General features: G+C 50.6%; 1 protein-coding gene across 5 annotated transcripts; it reads right to left on the bottom strand.

Annotated features, from left to right (window-relative positions):
- Positions 1-2,573: 2,573 nt before the first annotated feature.
- Tmem8b (transmembrane protein 8B) lies at positions 2,574-25,865 on the bottom strand. 5 transcript variants are annotated; one of them, XM_021160420.2, is made up of 13 exons: positions 25,634-25,865; positions 20,767-20,956; positions 20,215-20,422; positions 14,108-14,241; positions 13,586-13,854; positions 12,622-12,947; positions 9,690-9,783; positions 9,434-9,557; positions 9,213-9,355; positions 8,894-9,072; positions 5,537-5,683; positions 5,316-5,432; positions 2,574-5,096 (listed from the first exon to the last, which is right to left on the bottom strand). In XM_021160420.2, the coding sequence occupies exons 6-13, from the start codon at positions 12,898-12,900 to the stop codon at positions 4,761-4,763; spliced, it is 1,419 nt and encodes a 472-aa protein (XP_021016079.1). In that variant the 5' UTR covers positions 12,901-12,947; positions 13,586-13,854; positions 14,108-14,241; positions 20,215-20,422; positions 20,767-20,956; positions 25,634-25,865; the 3' UTR covers positions 2,574-4,760. The 5 variants fall into 5 exon arrangements, with proteins under 5 accessions (XP_021016079.1, XP_029332511.1, XP_029332513.1 ...); XM_029476651.1 differs by lacking the exon at positions 25,634-25,865 and adding an exon at positions 24,802-25,521 and having other exon boundaries at positions 3,731-5,096; XM_029476652.1 differs by lacking the exon at positions 25,634-25,865 and adding an exon at positions 24,802-25,521 and having other exon boundaries at positions 4,917-5,092.
- Between the last annotated feature and the right edge of the window lies 1 nt (position 25,866).

Here is a 25,866-nt window from a genome sequence, read left to right as displayed (position 1 = left end):
TCCAGTCCTGACTTCCTTTGGTGATGAACGGCAGTATGGAAGTGTAAGCCGAATAAACCCTTTCCTCCACAACTTGCTTCTTGGTCATGATGTTTGTGCAGGAATAGAAACCCTGACTAAGACATAGGTGGATAATCTCTGTGTGGTTATAGGTGGATAACCTCTGTGTGCTTATAGGTGGATAACCTCTGTGTGGTTATAGGTGGATAACCTCTGTGTGGTTATAGGTGGATAACCTCTGTGTGGATATAGGTTGATAACCTCTGTGTGTTTATAGGTGGATAATCTCTGTGTGGTTATAGGTGGATAACCTCTGTGTGGATATAGGTGGATAACCTCTGTGTGGATATAGGTGGATAACCTCTGTGTGGTTTCCTTTACTATCCTGGGTCAGTTGGGAGCAGTTAAGTTACTTCCTTTTTAAAACTCTGATTAAGATTTTGGTAAGAACTCATTTGTGACCTATGCCATATTGTTTGTGCTGGTCTATAAATACACTTCAAAGCCAGTTTTAGAGATAGACACAGGGACAGGCACACATTCAGACTCAGACAGATAAGAAACAAGGACACACACAGTAGTCAGACTATAGATAGGCCAGCAACCGCAGACTACAGACAGAAGCCACAGGAAGACACTGAAGGTTTCAAATTTTGACTCTGTTAGCCAAATCACTCCAAGCAAGCAAAGCATGGTGGTGCAGTCCTTTAATCTCAGCACTCGGGAGAAGAGGCGGGTGGATTTCCATGGGTTTGGGGTCAGCCTGGTCTACATAGTTTCAGGCTAGCCAGGGCTACGCAGTGAGACCCTTTCTCAAAAAATTAGAAAAATTTTAAATCAAAACAAAGTGCTTTCGTTTGCATTCCTTAATGCAATGTTGATACAATTTAGCGTTCTCTGGGGGTCATGTTTTATGTTAACTCCCCACAGTCTTTACAGTAAGCCTCTTGCATCACCATTCATGGCTTCTCCCTCTCACAGCACTAAGTCTAAAATCCTACTGCTCAGGGCCTTAGGAGAGTGGCCCTGCCTGCTTCCGCAGCATGACTGCCCCTCCCCTACTTGGCCATCCTCTAATCACACCATCTGCACCTCACTCACCCTCGGGCCTTGGCTCACGCTTTTCATGAATCACACAAGGTCAAGTTTTCAGGCCACTTTAGACACTATCTCCCTCACACATTTCTGGTATTTTGAGGTTGTCTTCTTTTGTTGGGGCCCATCATTCAGGATGTCACCAACATGAGGGCAAGCTCCTTTGGGGCAGGATGCCATCACCTCTGACTCATCCCTCTGGCTTTAACAGGACTTTTCTGAGAAGTCTGTGGGGTTGCACTGTCACGTGGAGGTTCTCACATCACTGAGCCAGTGTTACTAGGTATGTTCCAAGCAGTGTGGTTGATGTGGCTGTGTGCAACAGGCCAGGCTTGCTGGGTCTTAGATGTTCCCAATGATTCGAGGCAGCAGACAACTAAGGAGTCAGGCCTGGTTCAGCGGCCACATCTAAACCTGTCTTACTGCTGACCCCCCGCACCCCCCTCCCCAGTACTCCAACAAATACCTCTAATTCAAAAGGTCTCAAACTGTAGCCATCATCCTCACTCCTGAGTGTCACCATTTCAGAGACTGGAGCCAAAATCCAAGTCAAAGAGAGCTTAGACTTTCACACCCCACACCCCACACCCCACACCCCACACATGCCGCCAGGCACTAATGCTCTAACATCTGCCTCCTGGCGCTCTAAACCCAGTCTCTTCCTTCCACTGTAAGAAGCCCCACCATTTCTCTCAACACTGTGGTGCTCTGTCACTGCCTCTCCTCTCCCAAACACAGCCTTCACACCTGTCATCAAAACACCAGCTTATGCGTGCTGCCCTCCTGCTTAAATGCTTCCAGCATGTCAGGGGATGCTTTCCTGCCCTGTCTCCCAAAAGGGAAAGAGCACACTGACTCTCTCCCCCAAACACCACTGGCTGCTTACCTTCCCCGGTCCCCCACCCTCCCCACCCCAAGACCACTTCCCTCCTCACAGGTCCCTTTCCGCTGTCTCTTCCCATTACTGCAACCCTTTCCAAACATGCCCTGACCTTTGGCTCAGTGTGTGCAACAGGCTGGGCAATACATCATGCATCCTAAGTACATTAGTGGCCGGGGACCAGAGGGAACGCGTGTCTCAGGAATAAAAGATGGGCACTCTTGACCAGAGAAACATTCCCAACATCTTGGCATTATGGCAACCCACTTAATTCTTTCTCACTCAAGATCACCCCTCACCAGAAGTCCCTTTCAAGTCCAAACAGAGTAGAGTGCCCCAATCCCCTTCCCTCTTCATTGCCTTCTGTCAAGTTAGTCCTGAGCCCTGGCTATTGGGTCAACTCCCCTCATGACCAGCTCTGCCTACCTCTGGGTGAGAATGGCTTAGCTCCCATCCAAGCACTGACCAGCCCCAGCCCTGCTTAGCTTTTGAGATCAGACACGCACAAGTGCATAGAGGATAGTATGGCCACAGATAAGGGAAGGAGTAGCATTTCTTCTTTCTGAAAAAATTTATTATTTTTAATCATGTGTATGTGTGTTTGTGTCTGTGTGAGTGTACGCCACTTGTGTGGAGAGGTACCCATGGAGCCCAGAGGTAGTGTATCCCCTGGAGCTGTGGTTACAGGCATCTTAGCTGGTAACTGGATACAGGGAATTGAACTTGGGTCCTCTGGAACAGCAATGCATGCTCGTAATTGCTGAGCCATTTCTTCAGCCATTTTATTTTCTTTTACTTTATTTTTCTTTAAGAGAGGGTCGATGTAACCTTGGCTGGCTCTCACTCATGTTAACTCACCAGCTCCTAGCCCCAGAATGCTGGGGTTAAAGGCATGCACCACCATACCTGGCCCAAGAATAGCACTTTTAATACAGGAAGAGACACGCAGCCTGTATACCCTCACTCCTGGCCAATCAGTCAGCTACTTTATTCAGTACTCAGTGCCTGGGGAAGAGATTTTATTACAGAGAGTAAAGAATAAAATGGTATTTTCTAGGCTTTGGGCTTCAAAGGCCTGGGTTGTGAAGAGAGTAGAAAGGACTTAAGGCACAGAGAGAAGAATTGGGGGAAATGTGAGGCTGGCTCCTTCTCCAGTCTGACAGGTGGGAGGGGGGAGGGGAGGAGGTGTGAGCACTGCCCCAGGTTGCTAAAGAGACAGGAGCAGAGCCCCTGGCTCCATCTACGGAGCTTAAAAGAAAAAACAACTCATCTTTTGCCTTATCAAGTAAAACCTAGCACAGGACTCCAGAAGAAAAGCGGCTTCATGCTGTGTCTGGGTAGCCACTCAAGAACATCCATGTGGCACAGACCTGGGGTGCAGGAACTCGGGGCTAAGCAGACAGAACAAGAAACCTCTCAGCATTTAGCAGCCTGTCTGACTGCAGACTGGGAGCCAGCTGGGGTGACTGAACTCTCGTAAGATGATAAAGTATGGATACTGGGGACCAGAAAGAATGTTCTCGTATCTCAGTGTAAGACAAGACCCTCCAAACTCAGCTATGACCCCATGGGGAAAGAACAAGTCCAGCTGCCAGGTATGGCATCCATGTCTGTAACTCCAGGACCCAGAGGATCACGAGATCTGAGCCAGAACAAACTATATACATAGTGAGAGCCTCTCTCTCTTTCCTCAATCTCTCTCTCTCTCTCTCTCTCTCTCTCTCTCTCTCTCTCTCTCTCTCTCTCACACACACACACACACACACACACACACACACAAAGAAAAAAAATGTCAATTTATACGATTATTTCTGGCATGCAAGAAAAAAATGGAAGCTTAAAATAGTTCCATTCTTGTGGTGCCTTCTATGTCTGAAATTTGTACCTGTTACTCTAATTTCCTGGCACTTCAGCTTCCTTCTCTGTGGGTGTAGGCGTCATGGGGGAAGTCTGTCTCACTAATTCATCTCTGTATATTCACAGCAAGCACACGCACACACGGATGCACACACCCCTCTTCACTACTCCAGACTAGGATCCATAGCAATTGGGAAATGGGCGCTGGGGAGTATTTGGAATTAAACACAGGGACCAGATGAGAGGGATGCTGGTGTATAAGCCACAGGGCAGAAACCAGACAGTAGCTTCCAGCATCTTCTCCAGGAAGGTCCCTGCCACTCTCAGGATTTCTTCAGTGTCCCTCTCGCCCCATTTTCCCACACCCTGACCCCCAACAAGGGAAAAAAGGCAGCACAGACTCAGTATACACTTCACTGGAGACATAGCAGGCTCCGTGTACCACATGAGGACGCCAGCTGCCTAGCAGTTCCAGCTCGCTCTCTCTCTCCCTCTCTCTCTCTCCTGTAGCCCTTCTGCCCAGCACTGCTAAGTCACTAGAAAAATCCGGCGACTTGTTTCTCCAGGATCGACCCCTTTTCCCTCTGTACTGATGACATTTTGTCTCCTTGGGAAGTATCTCTCGTCTGTAGGAGGGTTCCCTATTCCTGGGAAGGGCTCCACACCCCTAGGGATTCCCTGGTCCTCAGGGGCGCAGTGTCCTGCATAGCTCATCCTTAAGAAGGACTCCGTAAGCACAGGAGGACTCTAGGCTCTTAAGAAATTCTCCATGTCTTAGGAAAGCCTCCTGCTCCCTGAAAACAGTCATCCTTGAGAAAGACTGTGTCATTAAGAAACACAACTTGTCCCTTGTACCTAGGTGGGCTCCACAGCCCCAGGAGGAACCCTAGGCAGGGTTCTGACCTTAGAGCTTGGCCCAAAGCCCCTCTCAGCTGGCACAGATGCTGCTGACAGTGGTCCCTCCTGGGCCCACAAGGCCCAGCTCCTCCTGTTCGTTGATGCACAGCTGGTAACCGCAGCCCCTGGCCCGGGCTCCAGAAGGGACCCGGCGGTCAGTCTTGGCACGGGGAGGCAGCAGGAAGCCCACACTGCCAGCAATGAGCATGTGCCAGATGCTGTGGATGTAGAAGTAGTTGTCCCTGGTCTCCACGAAAGCATACAGTACAACGGCACTGCCAGCAATCAGGCTGCCTGGACACAGGTAGAAAAGCCAGCGGCGCCATGTCGGTGGGTAACAGTGCCGGCGCCGGACGCTGCGAACTGTCTGGGGGAAGCAGAGAAGCAGGACTCAGGAATCCAAGCCAGAGCCAGTTCAGACTACCCCTGAGCCCTAGGCGGCACCTGTCAAAACTTGACTGGCCACAGTGGACAGCAGGTGATGATGACAGAATGCAAGGCTACCTTAAACTGGGGACCAAATAGCCAGCACCCCACATTTACTCCTGCTCCCTCTTTGGCCCTTCACAGACCTCTCCACTCTTACCCAAGCTGTGGCCAAGATCCCGAGGGCAAAGAGACTGGGTCCCAGCAGATTCCAGAGTCCATGCCGGTCAAGCTGCAGAGCCATGGACAGCAGCATAGCCCCGAGCAGGTACAGCACCTACAGGGAGATGCCAGGGCTGGGCCACAGTGTGGCGGCACAGGGAAGGCCTCAAGCATGGGTAGGTTTTAAAGAGAGGTTGCTAGGCTTGTCCCTGGACTAACCTGCTTGATCACAGGCTGCAGACGAGCCATGGCGATGACGGTGACCCACACAGACATTAAGGAGCCCAGGAAATCACAGAACTGAAGTACATCATAGTCCATGATACAGAAAACCACAATGCCTGGCTGGTCACAGGCATGATAGAACTGTAAGAAGAAATAACAGGTGTTAATAGGCCTTGACACCAAAAGTCCAGGGCTATGAAACCAAAGAAAGACCCCATGGGGCTACTTCTCTGTCAGAGATCCAGAGGTCAGAGGTTACAGGTGAGCAATACTAGAATGCCTGCTTCTTTCATTCCTTCCTTTATTTTTTAGATTTATTTTCTGTATATGGTGTTTGCCTGTATGTGTGTCTGTGCACTGCATACATAGAGTGGCACAGAAGAGAGCAGAGACTGCACTGAAACTGCAGTGCAGACAGTTAGCTGTGAGCCACCATGTGGATGCTGGGAATCACAACCTGGTCCTCTACAAGAGCGGCCAGTGCTCTCATCACTGAGCCATCTCTCCAGCCCTGACTCTTCCCCTCCTTAGGAAGAATAAGGCAGTGAGGTCTGGTCTGCTTTCTAACCAAACGTGTTGGGCAGCTCAGACACCGGCCCTTCATCGTCCTTGCCCTGCTTCTGGGGTATGTATGTTATGGAAAGAATCCAGCCAGGGGCTGAGATTTCAACTGAGGCCAGTCCCAACCCTTACCCTCATGCTTACTGAGTCTCGTCAACAATCCTATCTCGGACCTCCATGGTATCTGGCTCTGATCTCGTAGGCATCCTCAGGCTCTGAACTAGACTTATAGCTTACCTCAGGAGAGCCACTTCAGCAGCTCCCCACCCCCACCCCAATGCCAAGGGCTGGAAGCCCAGGAAGCAAGCAAGAAAGTCCCTGTGGCCATGGACAGTGGCCATGGACAGTGGCATGGGAGAGTTATGAAGAGTGGCTCTGTGGCCATGAAGAACAGGGCAGCTCTCACACTAGGATACCATGTGACAAAGGGACATGACCCTCCTCTCCTCACCATGAAGAATTAACGCTTGAATATGAATTCACTGGACACTGTTTCCTGAATATCTGTCCCCCAACAATGTCTCACCCATTCTGAGACAGCGTCTGACTCTATTGCTCAGGCTGGCCTAGAACTTACTGTGCAGCTCAAGCTGACTTCAAACTTGCAGCAATCCTCCTGTCTCAGCATCCTGTGTGCTAGGATTACAGGCAGCTATTTGGCCAGTCTCCTCTTTCAAAATCAGATGAAAAAAACTATGAGCCACTGAGTGATCTAACAGACTCTCTGGCTTAGCGTTACATTTCAAGCACGATTTTATATTTCAGGCCTAATCAGCGTCTTGCACCTGCCTTTGGAACACACAGAAAAGAAAGCTCAACAGATTCAGGAAGTGGGACTTGTGGTGAATACTTCACCTTGGACAAGGGAAGACACAGCACAGCAAGATAAGGGTAAAGTGGAGGCACCAGATGCTGAGCCTGAGGAAGTCACAAGGCCCTTCTCCTGTGCCTTTCTCCTAGGGCTTCTGTGCGGGTGGGGTCTGGGGGAGGGCACTGAGACAGAGCTGCTCTGCCAGCCTCGTCCCTCGTCTGACTGTGTGCTCACTGCTTCTTTACTTTGCATGCTACACATGAGGTGATCTGGAAAAATTAACCAAACTGTAGAATTTTACATTTTTAGACTATAAATATATAGTTTATCCAGTGGTTCAAAATAGGGTATTCAAGAATCAATAAAGGCGCAATTAATCCAGGGAATCTGTACTCAGGATGTGGGGAGATTTAGTGCTGTCCACTTATTTTTCTGTGTCCTAAGTCAATTTTGTCCTAAGACCACTTACCAAGAGTCACTGAGAATTACTGTGATGGTCTGAGGAGCAGGAGAGGTAACAGGAATGGAGCCTGAAGCCAGGATGTTAGCAGCACGCGTGTGTGCATGTGTGCGTGCATCACATCACATGTGGACAGGTCAGAGGACGAGCTGAGGCAGCCCTCCTCTCCCTCCTCTCTGCAGGCCCTGGGAGTTGGGCTCAGACTTTTGTTCACTGAGTTGTCATATGGACAAGATCTTTTGTGATATTCTTGTTGCCAAAATTTATGGAAAATAGAAATCCATTTAAGGGTTTTGCAGTGCTCACAGGTAGTCCTTGTGTGTCACAAGTTGCCAAAAAACACCAAACAAACAAACAAACAAACAAACAAAACCCACTGAGATGACAAGATGTCAGATCTTGTTGGGACAAACCTATTGGGGAGCTAAGTTACACAGGAGATAGATGCACTCCTGCTTCTCCCATCAGAGAAGCTTGTAGCGTGAACCTTTCTGCCTATAGGGAGCTGGAAACCTCTGAGAAGGGACTGCTAAGATTCCATAATGGAAACAGGGAGACTTAAAACTATAAACCTAACTGGGTGTGACGGTGCACACCTGTAATCTCAGCATTGGAAGGCAAAGATTGATGGATCTCTCTTAGTTTGAGGCTAGCCTGGTCTACACAGAGTCCAGGCCAGACAGATACACTGATACCTTGTTTCAAAAAAAACAAGCACCCTATAAATCTTTTGAGCTGGGATTTTATATCACATGGCCATTTCCCATGATGCCCAAGGACAAAGTTCTCAAGACTCTTTAAAACAGGTTTCTGATAAACTCCTCACTATAAAGATCCCTCTGCCTTCCAAAGTTCCCACGGAAATCAAGAAGGCCAAAGTGACTGAATGGGATAGCATGCTTTTATGTCATAAAAGTGAGCATGCTATAGACAGAAATCACTGGAACTGAACGTGCCTGTAATCCCAGCTCAGAGTTTAAGGCCAGCCTGGGCTACATGGGGAGCTTGGGCTAACCTTGTCTATAGATTAAAACTCTATCTCAAAAAAAGAAAGAAAGAAAGAAAGAAAGAAAGGGAGGGAGGGAGGGAGGGAGGGAGGGAGGGAAGGAAGGAAGGAAGGAAGGAAGGAAGGAAGGGAGGAAGGAAAGAGAAAAAGAGAGGTAGAAAGGTGAGGGTGTTGGAGAGAGAGCAATGGAGACCACACAGTGAGAGTGAGGAAGCCTCCATGCAGAGACTCCATGATGGTTATAGAGAAAGCCCAAGCCCACAGTTATGAGGTCCATTCAGTGTGCTCAGCCAACAGCTCTTCTACCTCGCATGTGGGGGATGCAAAGCTCCACCCTTAGGTCAGCTGGTAAACAGCTCTGGCCATTCACCTCGCAAGGTGCCTAACAAAAACCAGTCACTTTCAGCTCTAGAAGACATCCTCAAGTTGTGGGGTCCGGGCGTGTGGTAGAAATGTAGACCCTCTCCCCACCCTGTGGGGAAACCACAGTGAAGGAAAGGTACCCATGCATACCGTGGAGAAGAACATGGTGAAGGTGTAGACGGCAGCTTCCAGCACGTATCGGCTCCGAATGGCCAGGACCACAGGTGGCAAAAACATGAGGTTGCTCAGGCAGAGGAGGAGTGTGGACAGCAGCTGGAATCCATAGGTGAGCGCGTCGGCACTGTCTGTGCAACCCCAGCCTCGCCACCCTGCAGGCGGGGAAGGTAAAGGGTGGAGGAGGACAGAAGGCATGGGTGGGTTCAACGGACCTGTGGCTGGGCTCACCCTGTCCCCATACCCACTTTCTCAGGGCACCCTTGCTGGCCACCCTAATGCCCGGCCCGCTCACCAGCCTTGCACTCGCAGGCCGCGTACAGGTAGTTGTGGGTACGCAGCAGTTTGCACTGGCCATAGGGCCCACAGTCATCCACACATGGGGACAAGAAGGTACGCAGCCGCACTTCTGCCGTTGCATTGCGGCACCGCACAAACCTGCAAGCATACACACTCCTGATTATTTGAAGCCAGGGCAGCCCTAACCCAGCCCCAACTGTGCCCCATATTGCTCACCGAGGTCCCACCCCGCACAGAGAACGGAGGGTCAGGAACCAGGTCCCCGTCTGTGGGAATGGGATTCGCAGCCTGGCCACTCTGGAGGTGGCACTGACCGAGAGAAGGAAGCCTGCCAGGGACTCTAAAGGTAGAAGAGCCCAGAAGAGAGAAGGTGTGGTCAGCAAGGAATCAGGACCCACCTCTGGGAATACCTGAACTGCCCGCACCCCATTGTGAGGGCACCCAGCCCCCTAGTCCTCAGTCCCCTCCTCACCTTTGGAACAGGTCACAGCAGCATCCCCCAGGCTCAAGGGCACCTCATGAGTCAGGCATCCGAATACTGTTACATTTTCCTGGCGCAGAGAGCTCTGAGCAAGGTGTATGAAAATGAGGCTGTCAGACCCTTGGGATGGGAGAGCCACAACTACCCAGCTACCAGTTCTCCCACTCCCTGGGGCTAGACAGCCAGAGTCTCCTCGTGGAGAGTGGGCCCATTCTCCAGGATCAACCCATGAAAGCTGGGCTCTCACTTAGGAGTATGCAAACTATCAGATCCTCAGAGCCAGACTCTTTCAAAGCCTAAGGAGAGAACAAGCCCCGACTCTGAACCTCCCCTTTGGAAGAGAAGGTACCTTGGCTCATCCTACCTAGTGTACGGGAGGAATTGGGCACCTGGACAAACTAGCTGTGGATAAAGGAAATTTTTTAAGTTCCCAGTTACCTAGCCCTGAGGCTGAAGGTAAAGGCTTATTAAGAAAACACAGTCTGGGGTTGGAGAGCTGGCTCAGTGGGTAAGAGCCCTTGTTGTTCTGGAGAGGACTCGGGTTGATTCCCAGCGCCCACACAGAGGCTCCCCACTTCCTCAGGCACCAGGCATGCATATGGTATACACACCTATGTGCAGGCAAAACACTCTGATGACTAAAATAAATTAAAATATAAACCCCAAGAACTGAATAGAGGCCAGAGAGATTCAATGTTAAATGTAGCAATTTGAATGGGATTTAAAAAAAAAGCTGACACCCCCCAGGTGTGGAGGTGAGGGGTTGTCTCTGAGGAAGAAACAGGAAGCAGGGTGCCATTAGCTCATCTCACTAGGGAAGGATCTGAGGCATTTAATGTATCCTGATACATTAAATCAGGATAAAAATAACTGCATATGAGAAATTTGTAACTCATGATAGAAAAATAGCTAAAGAAGGGATCTCAGGAAAGGTCCCACATTTGTGAGCGCACCTCAATTTGTTAAGTCTCCAGGGAAGCAGCATCTAGGCAGAGGAAGACTTCCACTAAATTCTCAACTATTATTTTTGGAATTTCTGAGATAGCATTTCACATAATCCAGGCTGTCATGGCTTGAAATTCACTATGTAACCAGGGTTCTAAGCCTCTCGCCTCCTGTGCTGGGATTATGTACGTACACCATCACACATGCCCTCTTCAGCTAAACTCTCACCAAACAATGCTGTGTGTGCACCCTTCCTGGACTGCAAGAGTGAGCACCACACAACCGCTTTGTCACTTATGTAAGTGGAAGGCCAAGAAGGACAATATGCAGAAGTATACTCAGTTAAAGTTAGTACAGGACTAGCCAAAGGCAGTATACAGGCATATAGTCCAGGGGGAAAAAATAAATACTTGGAAAAAAAGAATAGAGGACCCAGGGTTCACAATTCACCACAATCTCAGGTGAGCTCAGAGGAATGCAACAACTCAGGGATAAACTTGCTATCAAGATGCATGGATGCAAGACTTAGCTGGGTGCAGTTGTACACCTTTAATCCCAATGTTTAGGGGCAGAAGCAGGCAGACTTTTGAAAGTTTGAGGCCAGCCTGGTTTATATAGCAAGTTCCAGGCCTGCAGGGATAGATAGATAGATAGACAGACAGACAGACAGGCCTGCCACACTGGTCAGACCAGCTCAGATAATCAATTTCGGAGACATGACGACTCAAAGTTAAAGCGGAGGAATGTGTGTCAGGTGGCGAGAAGTACAAACATGAGGGCCCCAGGACACTGAGGAGGTTTCAGCTATTGAGAATGATGGGAAATATCGGAAGGGTTGTTAAAATAGGGTAGGGTTGGGCTAGCGAGATGGCTCAGTAGTTAAGAACTAACTGTTCTTCCAAAGGTCCTGAGTTCAAATCCCAGCAACCACATGGTGGCTCACAACCAGCTGTAATGAGGTCTGACGCCCTCTTCTGGTGCGTCTGAAGTCATCTACAGTGTACTTATGTATAATAAATAAATAAATCTTTGGGCCGACCAGAGTGAGCAGGGTTGACCAGAGCAAGCAGACATCCTAAAAACTCAATTCTCAACAACTTCATGAAGGCTCACAATCTTCAGCTACAGTGTACTCACACACATACATAAAATAAATAAATTAAATAAATAAATACATCTTTTTTTAAAAATAGGATAGGGTTGTAGCCAATGCACAGCTTTAAAGTAATTTGTTAGTAATAAGGGAAATTGCATGGGAAAGGGAGACGTATGTGGAGTCTCTACTGTCTTTGTATGTAAATGTGTGTATGCATCTGTATTAACATGTACAGGTATAGATATATGCATGTGGAAGTCAGGGGTCAATGTTAAGTATGATCCAATGCTATCCACCTTGGTTTTAAAACAGGGCCTCTCATTTGACCTGGAACTCACCAAGTAGGCCAGGCTGGCCCAAGGGACCACCCTGCTCCAACTCCTCAGTGCCGAGATTATAGGTTTATGTAAAGTCAGGTCCTTATACCTGACAGGCAAGTACTTTATCCACTTAGCTAGTTTCCCAGACCCAATCAGTTACTTCCTGCGCATTGTTTCTGTAAATCTAAAACTGCTCTGAAAGAATCTACTAAGAACAAGGACACATGTGGATCTGCTAGGTAAAGCTTCTAGACAAAACAAAGCTCAGAGGGAGTGCACGAAAGCAGCCCTGGTGGACCGTCAGGAATACAAGTGAACCAGCATTGAGATCAGCCTCCGGCAGGAGGCCACCGTACAGGATTGGCCACCCTGAGGCCTGGTTGGTGCAGCAATCACAGGGCAGTGGGTCCTCAGAGCACTTGCTGACCAGGACTGTGTGGAGAACTGGAGGCAAGCACAAAGCAACCTCGACAGACTCCTGAGGGGGACAAGGGCCCTGTCCTGCGTGCGACTCACCCCTCCAGACTCCCCCAGCAGGGAAAGCACCCCTTCTGGGACATACCACGTTGAGCTGGAGCTCCAGGCTAAGGACGCCCCCGCTGTCCAGCACCGGCAACAGCCTCAGGGCAAACACAGCTGGGCGCTCAGGTGGAAGGGCCACGCTGGGACCGAAAAAGATGTAGAAGTGGACAGAGAAGGTATCCAGCTCATTGCGCAGAGTCGGACGCACTGGCCAGCAGTGCTCAGTGGGCGCTACAGCTCCAGACCCTTCTACAGGAGTCCCCAGGGATGGTGGCTCCGGGGGCAGTGGCTGGGTGCCCAGTGACTGGGGCATGTTCATGGCAGCCCCAGGGACCAAGGCACGGGACAGGCTGGGTTGTGGACACTCTGTGAAATGGAGGAAACCAAAGATGAGACACGTGGCCTGCATAGCCCTGTGGCCCCACCAGACACAGAACTGAGCCCGACGGGCCTTAGTGGGGTCAGGGGAAGGAGTATAAACTGGAATATGGCGGGCCTGGAAAAGGAGGCACCCAGGGTCATAGGCAGGGCCCAGATGTTTCCTAGTTGTCACTTATTCAACTGCCAAGTTGGGAGTGTGAAGGTCATCTGTCCTTCCCCAAGGTCATACTACAAGGAGTTCAGGTCATGTGTCCCTCCTCAAGGCGCTGAAAACACTGCAATAAAAGCTAATGTGACATGCTGGACTAATGATTTTCAACTGTGTGCAAGGGCAGTTCCAGAAGTCCTGGCTGTCCCTGTCCACCCCAGGAAACTTAAAATGGGATTAAGTCAAGAAAAATAATGACAGCCTTCAGTTGTCTTGAGTCAGGTGCAAAGACACACTATGAAGGTGGCCCCATGACCTGAAGCTCCAAAGAGCTGGGACCTTAGGAGTATAGAGTACCTGGGTTGGGGAGGGGAAACTGCAGGGGTGGGCTGAGGGTCATAGAACACAGCTCTATCCCCCCAGCCATGGATCACTGTACAGGTTAGGGAGCTGAGGCAGGTGAAGGGATTCCGACCTTGTAACCGCACACAGAGCTGGAAGCTGATAGTCCTGCCAGGACCACGGGATGGCGTCTCCACACGCACATAGACCCAGTGGCCCCAGGGGGGCAAGGCCAACTCCAGCTGACATACTGAGGCACCTCCACAGGCCACAGAGCTTGAGTTGTGTAGGGGTGGAGCCTTGGGACGTAGGCGCAGTGTCAGGGGACAGACTGATGCCCCTCGACCCCCTACACACACCAGCTGGGCTGAAACCCTGTAGGTGAAGCTTGGCACAAAGACCCTGGGCAGAGGATAGGTTGGGGACAAGAAAAGACAGAGAGGTAAGAGACACTGGGGAGAGAAACAAGAGGAAGCAAGGGAAAGAATGGGGGCAAAGGGCATGGGGACAGGAGCATGTCAGGTGTCTCTGTGCTAGGGGAAAGGAGACTGGGGTATCCCTGGATCCACCCTGGGGATTCTGGGTTATTTTGGCTAGAGGGAAAGCAAGACTGCTCCTCTGTAAGATCAGAGGAGGAAAGGGCAGGTTTACTTACTTGTACAAGGCCGAACGATTACGGGAGGAAAGGGTTTGCTCTGAGGGACGGCCAGGAGCCAGTACAGCCACATCCAGCAGCCGTCGGACAATCAGTTGTGGCTGAAGGAGGTACTGACATTCATCCTGGAGACCCTGAAACAGAAACAGGACAGACGTGAGGGTGCTACCAAACCAAGGCTCACGGAAGCCACTGTAGGGGTCTTGAAGAAACCCCGTTAGCCTCTGGCTCCCAGATCTCCTACTCCGGTCTCTAGGCTCCTAACTTTCCCTCCATAAGTAGACATTTTATTAAGAATTGTGCTGAATTTAAAAAAAATATTTTACAGCAGGCTTAACTACAAGGCTTAGGAGAAAAAGAGGCACTCAGAAGAAAGACATGCCCAAGTATGCATGCTGGCTCTTTAGGGGAGAATTAATTGCCTTTTCTGTATGTGTGCTCATGTATTTGAGTGCAAATATATGCCCATAAACCACAGGTATACGTGAGAGGGAGCCCAGATGACAGCCTCCACCTCCCATCTTGCTCACCAGCTCTCTTGTGAGTTGAATGAGGAAGGATAGCTGACCCATGAGCTGTTGGAGATTTTCCTATCCCCACCTCCGCCTTGCCATCCAAGCACCAGGGTTACAGATGTGTGAGACTCTGTCCGGCTGTGTGGGTTCTGGAGATCTGAACTCACGCGTTCACGCTTACAGAGCAAGTGCTCACACAGTGAGCCATCCCTCAGCTCTCTGCACAGCCATTTCTTATCTCCTTTGTCCGATCTGGGTCTCAAGGTCTCAGCACCAAATGAAGCTCAGGGACTCAAGTTCAGACCCAACTGATAACTGGGCTTTGCTGCACTTAATCCCAACCCAACCCCTCCCCTTAAACATCCCTGATCTGCCCCCATGTCACCAGAGCAGCAAACTATCCCATTCTACAACTAAACATTGGCTCTACGGGAGCTGGGAAGCTTCGTCTAGGTCTCTGGTCCACCCCTTCCTAGTCTAAGCCTTTAACTGTTTCTGCTGCCTGTCTGCCCTCTGCTTCAGCACACCAGTGAGGATTACTCTCTCTACCCTGCACACTATTTGGAACTGGAGACCAGGACTTGGCTCTCCACACACAGGCTTAATGTAGTGTGTGCAACTTGCCATGAATGTTTGCCAAACACATGAATCAGCCTAGCTGTGGACAGCGCTGACCTTTATGAAGCCACAATCTGTCCCCTCTGACCTGACCCTCAGCCTCAGCCTGTCCCCTCAGACATTGAAGTACAGCTGCCGTACTTTCCAAGGCTTCTCTTGAACCTAGACAAACTACTATGCCCCTCCCGTTCTCCGATCCTGAGGCCATATGCCCAGCAACCCCATCACTTAGTGCCACCATTCGCCTTCCACAGTATCCACATTTTACAAGCCCTAACCACCATCAGTTAAAGGGCGTGAGGGTCTCCTAACGAGGCTTCTCTAAACGAGATAAACGGTCTTCTGTTGGCTCAATAAACTAGAGACCATCACTCATTCCAGTGGCCACTCTGATGAAGATGTGCCTCCAGAGCCTGCTCTAAGGAGAAGTTCCAGGCCTTGACATGTCACCATGCTCTATGTCATGGGGGAAGTCAGCCAAGCCATGCACTTCGGACTAAGTCCCCAGTGTTGTAAAGAGGCCTTGGTCTACGTCAGGTCAGAAGACTCAGACAGTGCTCAACATACTCCCCTCCCCCGCACATCTGAGGTGCAGAAACTCAGGCAGCTGTCAAGCTGAAAGATGGGTGCCAAAAGACAATTCCCTAAAGTGACCCAACTGTACAGAAGTTTTCATCTCTGACATCCAGAGCAGAGGTCCTTCACTTATGATGTAAAACCCTATGGATCAGAAATACTCCAGCAAGATCCCAACGCAGGGATCTGCAACAACCTCGCGCTCAGGATGTGCCCCATGTCCCTGCCTCACAGTCTGGGGAAAGAAACACTGCTTCTATTTGTTACTGCTGGTTTCAGGAAATAGCAAGACATATGCTGCTCTGGTGTGTTCCATCAATATCCAGACTTCCTCAGCATGACGCAAAGAGCAAGAAAGCAGAAGGCCTGGTAGCTGGGCTCTGGGTTATGGAGAACTCCTCATGCTTTGTGGGACAGAAAGACAGGGTCTTATTCTGTAGTCTAGCCTAGCCTTGAATTCACCTTGAGTTCCAGGCTGGTTACAATTCATGCCAGTCCTCCTGCCTCCATCTCTCTGGTATGGGATTATTACTAAGAGTCACCGTGCCCAATTGGGCTAACCTTCTTTAAGAAATTCCAGGCCCAGAGGGGGCTTTGTACTGGCTAGTTTTATGTCAACATGATACAAGGTAGAGTCATTTTAGAAGAGAGAAACCTCAATTGATAAAATGCCCCTACTAGATTGGTGATTAATGTGGGAGGGTTGAACTCACTTGTAGGTGGGGCCACCGCCGGGCTGGTGGTCCTGGGTTCTATAAGAAAGTAGGCTGAGCAAGACATGAACAGCAAGCCAGTTAGCAGCATCCCTCCGTAGCCTCTGCATCATATCCTGTCTTCAGGTTCCTGGTTTGTTTGAGCTCCCACCCTCACGTCCCTCAGCAATGGAGTGTGACCTCAGAGTTGTAAGCTGAAAGAAACCCATTCCTCCCAGCACTGCTTTTGGTCATGGTGTTCTTTCACCACAGTAGAAACACCAAGATAGGCTTACAGACTGAAGATGCCCATAGACAGGTGGCTTCCCCTGTGCCCAGCACAGCTCTCCTGTCCTGAGTCAGTCAACACCAATCAATGTGGAAGGGAATGGGGACAGGGCACACTGCAGGGGCAGAGGAAGCAGAGCGACTGTTTAGGAGGTGACTGTGGTGGTTAGGGGACTCTAGAGAGGATGTGCTCCATGGAGAAGTGGAGATGCCCCTTCGGGCTGGCAGGCAGTGCTGAGGAACTGGTCGTGGGGACATGAGAGCAGAGGAAGAGTCAGGAACGACGCACTTAGGTCAGAGCAATTGGTGGGGAGCAGCTGTACTTACTGGGAAGAAATAACCAGGAAGAAGAGGCCTAGACTGGAAGTAGTTAGGAACAAGAGTTTGGGGCTTTGTTCTGCTTTGTACATGTTAAGCTTGAGACTTCTTAGACAAGCAATTGAATGTATCAAGAAAGCTGATAGAAAGTTTGAGATTCGAAGAATATAGGACCAGCTGCCCACTCTCCTGAGGCATAGACTCATAAGACATTTAAAACAACTGTGCCATAGACACCAAATAAGAGAATAAAAATTCAGAAAGGAGTTTTCCTGGGGCCAAGCATCAAGTCACAACTGCACACATAGATCAAGCAGAGATGTCAGAAAAAAGCCAGAGGAGTGGACAGTGGTCAGGGGGAGCAGGAGAACAAGAGTCATAACTGCCAAGAGGCAGACGAGCAAGAAGGAAAGAATAATATATGCAAGGAGTGGAAATCTGGGTGCTGTTACCTACAGGGAGAGAAACGCAAAACTTACAAGTAAGAATACAGACTTACTTTTCACTGTGGGTCTTTTGTGCCTTTCAAAGGCTGTACCAGATACATATGTCACCTATTTGAAATATAAATAAGATGACTTAGATGGGAGAGAAGCAGGAGGCCATTAGCAGATGTTACCTACTGTGGCTGAGCTGCTGAGAGGCTTGGTCCTCCTCAGTGTGCCGCCTCTAAACCATCCGCATCTGTGCTGTCCAGCTGTCATTTTCATGACTTTACCTGATCTCTTTACACCCAGATCTTAGACTGGAGAGAGAAGGTCTTCCAGACCTGCGCCATGCTATTTGGGAGAACTTTCTCATTATGACCCATTAGTTGCTAGCTGGTTCCACAACCCCAAAGCCAGCACCTCAGACTGGTGAATGGGAGCCTTAGGAAGAGAAGAAGAAGGGGCAAGGAGAAGAGGAGTCCTGAGGTGGAAGAAAGGCCACAAAACTGCTGAGCACCAGCTGTACTGGGTGCTGGGTACTGGGAACACATGATTCAGGAGAGGGTCAGGACTAAAGAAGGACAGCCTTCTCGGGCTCCCTGCCACTCTCAAGGTACAGTTGATACTTCCAGGTCCTCTTTGGTCTGGCTTTGCCCACCCTTCCACCTTCTTCACCGAGCTCACACCGACCTACTTCAGTATGCCTCCCGAACGCTGGCCCACGCTACTCCCACCTCTGAAATACCCTGTCTCCTTCCCATCAGACCTTGCTGCCTAGCAGTCTCTGAAAACCATCTCCACCATATTGCCAAACCGAGTTATCCACCTCTCTTTGTGTTTTTAAAGCATTCTCCACATCTTACCATCTCCTATTTACCCCGGTATTCCCAGCCCCAAACTCAAGGCCTAGTGCAAAGCAGCTGGAGGCCAAAGGGTTAAAGAGAGATCTACAGTCATCCCCAAGTCCAGGAGGACTCCAGAAACAGTACTGCCTTCTTCTCACTAGAATTCTTCCTGCCCCTACCCAGGGCTATTCCTAAGCCCATACCACTTCCTGTGTTTGCTATGCCTTACAGTAAGTCTGAAAAACCATGATACAAAGAGGATACAAGCTGGGAATCCAAAAGAATGTTCTAGGTAACAAACCCTTAGGTTTAAGTCTGGAAAACTAGCCAGGGTCTGGAGAGCTTAACAATCCTCAGAGGCCCGTCTAAGATTCTAGAAAGCAGTCAACATTTTAGAGATACCATCCCAAGATCCTTGTCCATCCAGTGAGAAAGACGCAACTGTGCACTTTCTCTCTGGTCTCAGCACAGTGTGGGAGCAGCCATCTAGGCCTCCCTGGCACGGCTTGCTCCCTCTAGCTAGGAGCATACATGCCAGGCCTGGTCGTTTTCTTACCACCCAGGGCTCTGGACACTTTGAATCATGCACTAGGTCTGGTACTTGTACACTTTGCTCTGTATTGCTATGCCCAACAACCAGGCCTACGATCCGGGTACTTCCTGCTCGCTTGGAAAGGTAGATAACCTGAACAGGGGCTAAGGGATTCTTCCGTCAGTCCTTACAAGATCCTGACTGGTTAAGGGGCAGGTCTTTGAGATTTGGCCAAAGATCAATGAAGGCATTCCTCCTAGGGGAAAAACCCTTTTTTTCTGACATGAATCGAGAGCCCGGAGACTTTTCTAGGTGAGCTCCCAGAATGCTCTCATCCAGAGGGCTCCCAGGCCTCCCTTGACTTTCACAAACCTCAGCCTATATTGCTGTACATTTTACCAATTTGAAGCCAATAATCCCCTGGTTAGGAATCTCTGTCCCTCTCAATCGTCACACAGCACTGGCTTCCTCGATCTGTAAAGCTCTTGTCCTGGAACTCTATCAATTCCTGTTCTGCTCATGCTCTGTCCTTCACTCTATCCCAGCCCCACACCATGGCTACCAGATTAACATGGCCAGCTCATCACACTGCCCCTCCACTGCAATGGGCAGCAGTAGGAAACCTCTGTATCTCCTTAGTACAAGGAGGACCTCAGCTTCTCTAACACATGAGAACCGCGGGAAAACACTGTGCCATTTTCTTTCACTCCAAACCTGCCCTTTGGACCTGCCCTTCAGACTGGCAATCTCTGCTGTGTTAAAGTCAGTGCTGGTATCAGAGGGAAGGGAGGCAATGATCAGGAAGGATATCAGCTACTCAAAGCCTCTTCTATTAGGAAAGCTTCTCTTACAGCTTCTCAAAGGGCGAGGGGGAAAGACCTGAAACCAAGATGCATGGGCTAGAGAGGAGGATATGGCCTGAGAGAAGTTCCAGGGCTATTATCAATCAAAATACAAAATAAAGCCAGTGCTGGGTCTGTATAGCAGATTCCACAGGCCCAGATAGTTGTGACCACCCTCATTAGCCTTAATGCCCTCTAAGAGGAAGGGATAAACTGCCCAGTTCCAGGGCCTCATTCCAGAACCTGTAATTTCGCTCTAGTTTCTTGGAATCACTATGTCCCAGATGCCTACTATAGAGCATCCATCAGATAACCTGCTGGCCAAAATCAGTGGCCCACCACAGCCGAATGGTGCTGTTGCTCATTTTGGAACAGGGCTGGGATGCCAGTGAGCACACAGCAGGGATAGAGGGGAAGACAGGACTCTTCCTGACCCAGGCAGCATCAACCCACCTTGACAGAGATGTGGCCATGGGCTTGGGGAAGATGGGCGGCCAAGAACCAGTCCCCAGGTAAGGGGCTGCTAACGTTGAAGATGCCTGAGGTTCTGTTGGGCAGTGTCCAGCTGAGGGTCAGTGAGAAAACCCCAGGTACAGCCGTGTCTGCTGGGAAGTGTGTGTGCAGCGGATTGATGACGGGAGGTGCTCCAGAGCGGAAATACCTGGGGGCAAGAGGTAGGAAGAGAGGAAAGCAGACAGTGAGCAGGAGCTGGGAAACGGGGGCTACAGAAAGAGCTCGTGAAACAAACAGGTTCCCTGTACTGACATGCATCACAAAATGATTCCAGGTCAAGGGTCAAGTCCATAAGAGCAACAGGTCAGCTGAGACCTTCACAGTAGTTATGAGTGCTCAGGTGACAGAGGTCATGGCCTCGGTCATACTTCACCTGGATAAGGGTCAAGGTCAGGGTCAAGAGGCATGTTTAGACCCCCAAAGTCATAACTGGATTTGGAAAATGACTAGGGTTGGAAATCGGGGTTACAGAAAGGTAATTCAAACACTCACACAGTCACGCTTTGGTCTGGGCAGTGGTCCCCAAAGGTTCCTCCCTGCTCCTTGAAGATGATGAGGTTCCAAACAGCCAGGAATGTGTCCTCGGGAACGTGGAAGTGGAAGAGCTCCGTACTGGCAAAGGAGCGAAAGGGGCTGAGCTTGCGGGGCGAGCAGGTGGAGTAATCAGTCAGGAACAGGCCTCCTGGGGGGAGGGGGAGGGGACACATCTCCATTAGGGAGCAGGCATGGTCACCTTCTCACCAACAGGACCAGGTCAACAGCACTTTCCGCCAGCCAGGAGCCTGTGCTGCCCTCTTGTCATCTGGCTTATTCCTCACAAAAGCCTCGTTCTTAAAAAATCATATTGCAAAAAACAAAACCCTGCTGATTTAAACCTTGGACCCTTCATCTGACTTCTCAGCAGCTCGCTCACCCAGAAGGAACTGATCTCCACCCACCAAGCCTAGCAAAACAGTGTGCAAGTGTGTGTGTACATGTGTGTGTGTGTACACGTGTGCGTGTGTGCATGTGAGTGTGTGTGTGTGTGTGTGTGTGTGTGTGTGTGTGTGTGTGTGTTGGCACAGGCTCCTAAGCCGCTAAGCAAGCTAGAACTCCACCTGTGGGGCTTGGGAGTCAGCTCAGAACTGTGTAACTTGTTTGTCTTCTGCCCTTTTCTATTCCCCAGTGGTTAGGAGCAGTAAAAATTCTCAGAAGCTTCACAAGAGCTGTCTGTGTAGTAGCTCAGGGCAGAAGAGGGAAGGGGGGAGTGTGTGTGGTGAGGTTGCAAGGGAGCTGCTTGGGTGGCAGAGTCAAGAACGAGGGCTGGCAGGCCACCATGGCAGTGCCCAAGAAAGGAGAATGACCAGACTCTCTAGGGTCAAAATGAGGAGCCAGGGAGGTTGTCCCAGAGGGAAGTCCTGGAAGGCAGTCATTCGCTGACCCAGTGGCATGCTAAATCCCTTGGGACTATGTGGAGTAGGCCAGGCAGGGGGTGAGGAGGAGTGGCTATCTCTAGCTGAAGTGCTGATTCCCCATCACTGTTGTCAGGAGCAGAGCCAGGGTGGGCAGGAAAGGCCCTAGCCGGACAAGCACATAGAGGTGGTAATCCATAGCAGATGATAGGACTGGTGGCTCCAAACACAGACAAACTGTCCCCACACGCGCTTGTTCATTCTCTCTCTCTCTCTCTCTCTCTCTCTCTCTTCTCTCTCTCTCCCCCCCCCCCCCAACTTCCCCTCTCTTCTTCAGAACAGTTCCAAAGAAGCCCAGGAATATGTCCCTGGACAGGTAAAAGCCTGGGGAAATTCAAGCGTCTTTAAGACAGAGTAGAGGCTGGAGTGAGGGTCCTCAGCTACACAGGAAACACCCATAAGGCTTACCTAATCTGACCCCCAAAACGAGGTATTTAAAGTAACAGAGATGGGGCATCAGGAAAAAGGTGGCTGCTGAAAGAGAGTAGGTTGGCCCCACTAACCTGGGACAACCTAAAGAGTTACACTCAAGAGGCGAGGACATAAATGAGTGGAAGCCACTGGCCAGAATGGCTCAAAGGTCATGTCAGCACCAAAGGACTAGACTGCTGTTCCAACCAGATGATCAATTTCAACAACAACAAAAAGTGCCACCCTGAAAGCTGAGCACTGCCCAGGAGCAAAGAGAGGCTCGGAACTGCACTCAGACAAAAGTGGGAGGTACTCAAGGCAAGTGACGTGCACTGGACTAAGAAGAAGACAGTGTCCTAGGAATCCTGCCTCTCACTACTGGGAGCCAGAGGCTCAACACTGATTAGCCTTGAATACTATTGTTATAGGAAATAAGAGCTCTGGAGCGCCCTCTGCTGGGCATAGGGAAGGGATCCTCCTAAAGCTAGCACCAGACAGGCACAAAGAGCTTGCTTGGCCTGGAGAATGGACCTGCCTAAGCCAACCTCAACAAAGCCAGAGAATACGGGGGTGGGGGTGTCCCAGGATGTACTTGTTGGAAAAGGAGTAGATAGAAGCCTGGAGCTTTGGGGGTAACATAGGAGTTGGAGGCAGGGCGGCTCCTTGGAAAACTGCCCTATCCATCTCATGCTTTGCTTTGGAATTTTAACAGGGCCTACCAGAACCATGTCCCAGAAAGCATGGCTACCCAAGTCTAAATGAGCTTGTCCTGATGTCCCTTCTACAATAACATGAAGGTGTTTCACCTAAATCGTGTGTGTGTGTGTGTGTGCGTGTGCGTGTGCGCGCAAACTCTCCTCATCAAAACCAAAAGCTAATTGCCAGCTGCTTCGGAAAGTGTTGATCCTGCACTGTAGTCAACAACGAATGTCTACCCCCCATCCTGGCTCCTTCCTCCCAGGAGACTGGGTGGATGATGAATAAGATCTCAAGGTCTAGGGAGACAATCAGTGGGTATGAATATTTGCTATCTAGGTATGAAAACCTGAGTTGAAATCCCAATGCCCACATTTGAAGGAGGAGAAGGAGGGAGGAGGAGGAGGAGGAGGAGGAAGGAAGGAAAGAAGGAGGAAGAGGGAGAAGAGGAAGAGAAGAAAGAGGAAGAAGAGGGAGGAGGAGGAAGCCTAGCATGACCATGCATGGTGAGTAATAGGAGCTTCCGGATGTGAACATTCTCACACACTCACTCACACACACACACACACACACACACACACACCTCTAATGCTTCCTTCAAGCCTAGGAATTACCTGCTTCTAAAAGTAGCACTTTGGTGATACGTTCCTAAGAGGAGCAGGCCAAGCTGAGAAGTGTGTGGGCCATATAACATCCCCTCCCCCTCACACAGTAATATATGCACTCCAAAGACATTATCAGCTCACGTATATTCAGATCAAATGCAGGTCACCAACATGTAAGGGTGAATGCATGGCACGCGTGCACCATTCCCAGGTCCCTGTTATACACACAAGTGCACAGTCCCCACACGTCTCTGCAGGCCTGCGACCCTCGGATGGCACTGATCTCAGGCTGTACACTGAGTAGACCCACTGAGATCACTGAAAACCCCTGCCACCCACAGCTGCAGCTAGCTGTTATTGCCAAAGACAGTTGGGACAATCTCTTGCGACAGAGCCACTCAGAAAAGGTGGCTTGGGGCTAAGACCTTGAACACTAGCCATTTCCTGATGGGACCACCTCTGCCCCTTAAGCTGGGCCCCTCTCTGCTTCTCTCATTCTGACCATTACGAGGCTGGGCCGCTCTACTAACCAGCCAAGGGGCTTCCTGGACTAGATACAAGTGAGAAACAGTTTATGAAAGAGATTATGCCTTGGGTCAATGGAAGAATACTTCAGTGGGGTATTGTAGTCAGAGGAAGAGGGGAGGGAGACAACCACTATGTCACAGGAATTAGGAAACCCTTTTTTTTCTAGCTCCACTATTGCCATCTATGTAGAACACAACTTTGAACTGCTCCCTCCCTGAGCCTCAGTTTCCCCATCTGCAGAATTGTGCTGAGGTTCAGTCATGCTTTAAACGTATCAAAAACTATTCTTAGCCCAGCTATGATTGCTTAGGGAAAGACCCAGCACAAGAAGAAACTCATTATGAGTAACCCATGTCCATCTATATAATGCAACGTATTGTCTTCAAAACTACTTTTCAGCCCTTTTTTTTTTTTTTAATGTGCGTTTGTTATCTCAAAGTTTTAGGCTCTCCATATCTCAGGTTACAAAAGAAGCTTTTACTGGTGGGACTATGTCCTCTCCACAAAACTATGGAAACAAAAGGAGCAAAGTCCCCAAAACTTCCCAGGGAAAGCCAGACTCAAGGAGTCAGGATGGACACGGGCAAAGGAGATCTCCGTCTCTTGAGGACTATTAGCAACCTGCTGAACTACCTGAGAGTCCCTGCCTCACCACTCTTAAAGGCTGCAAATCCATCTCTTGTGTAAGCCCCCTTGTTGCCCNCCCCCCCCCCCAACACACACACATTTCTTCCCCCAGTGACTGAGCTCACCAAGTCCCACCTCTCCCGACTCTTTCCAAGCTATCCCTCCCTGGAACCCCATCCGGTCTCAATCCTTTCCGCTTCTGCACTCACCAGCCCCTGGACCAAGGACAGAAAACAGCAACAGCAGCAATAGGGCTGGTGGCAGCTGGAGCCCAGACCTGAGTCGAGGCTGGGAGAGGGGTAGAGTATGAGAGAGGCGGGGACCCAGTGAAAGAGACTTGGGCAAAGACTGAGCTTTTTTTGGGTGGCGCTGAACTGAGCACCGGGGCTCAAACAAGGGCAGGAGGTGTGATGGAAGGAGTAGGGGTGATGGAGATTGAAGCAAGGGCTGGGGCTGGGCCAGGGGCTTAAGCAAAGGCGGGGAATGGGACAGGGTCAGATGCTGGGCTGGGAATTGTGACAAGGGGTGGAACAAGGGCCGAGGCGGAGATAGCGGCCAGGCTGGGGGCAGGGACCGGGGTTGAAGCGGGGACCTGGACCTGGACATTCGCTGGGACACCGGCCGGGGCCTGGACAGGTTTGGGAAGCGGGGCGAGGGCGTGGCCGGAGGCCAAGGCTGAGATTGGGATAGGATGAGGGGCCGGGACAAGGGCTGGGCCATGGCCCGGGGCGGGGGCGGGGCCGGCCAGGCCAGCACGGGACGCTCGTAGAGCTGACCCGCGGCTCCGCTCCCCACCCCCGGGGGGTGGCCTCTGGCGTCCTCGCGGGCTCGGGGCCGGGGCCGGGGCCGGGACCTGGGGAGGAGTTCAGGCCTGGGCGACTCCGGGCTGCGCTGAACCGGCGTTAAGCAGGCCCCGCGGCGGCCGCGGCGTGACGCTCGCCTGGCGCTCCGCCCCGCGCCCCATGCGATTGGCCGCTCTCAGCAAAGCCCGCCCCTACCCAATTCTATTGGCCTCTAACTGAAGCCTGCTGCGCTGCCTACCTGAGAGCCTCTGTCTCAAGCCTCACCGCCCGGCCCTGGGTCACCTCTCAGGTCCACATCTCCCAGTGAACGCGGCACACACACGGTACAGAAACCTTCCAGAAACTCAATAAATCAGGCTCCTCTCGGGCCGTGTTCCTCCCATGCCTAGGTCTGCACAGCCTACAGAGAGACTCACTCAACTCTGATCCCAACTAGATCCAAAGCAGCCCTCTCAGGAAACCTCACCCATG

The sequence above is a fragment of the Mus caroli genome, chromosome 4, assembly GCF_900094665.2.
Source record: "Mus caroli chromosome 4, CAROLI_EIJ_v1.1, whole genome shotgun sequence".
In the NCBI taxonomy this organism is placed as follows: Eukaryota; Metazoa; Chordata; class Mammalia; order Rodentia; family Muridae; genus Mus; species Mus caroli.
Note: the sequence above shows the minus strand (reverse complement) of the source record. Positions and strands in the feature narration are given on the sequence as shown.

What these genes read in the sequence shown, in the direction of transcription:
- Tmem8b (XM_029476651.1), bottom strand. Translation starts at nt 25,312, where the DNA reads ATGGCCCAGCCCTTGTCCCGGCCCCTCATCCTATCCCAATCTCAGCCT. An exon ending in ATGGCCACATCTCTGTCAAG is followed by an intron (nt 14,242 to 20,214) that starts GTGGGTTGATGC and finishes TTTCTGTTTCAG; the next exon opens with GGTCTCCAGGATGAATGTCA. An exon ending in AATCGTTCGGCCTTGTACAA is followed by an intron (nt 13,855 to 14,107) that starts GTAAGTAAACCT and finishes TCCTCTGCCCAG; the next exon opens with GGTCTTTGTGCCAAGCTTCA.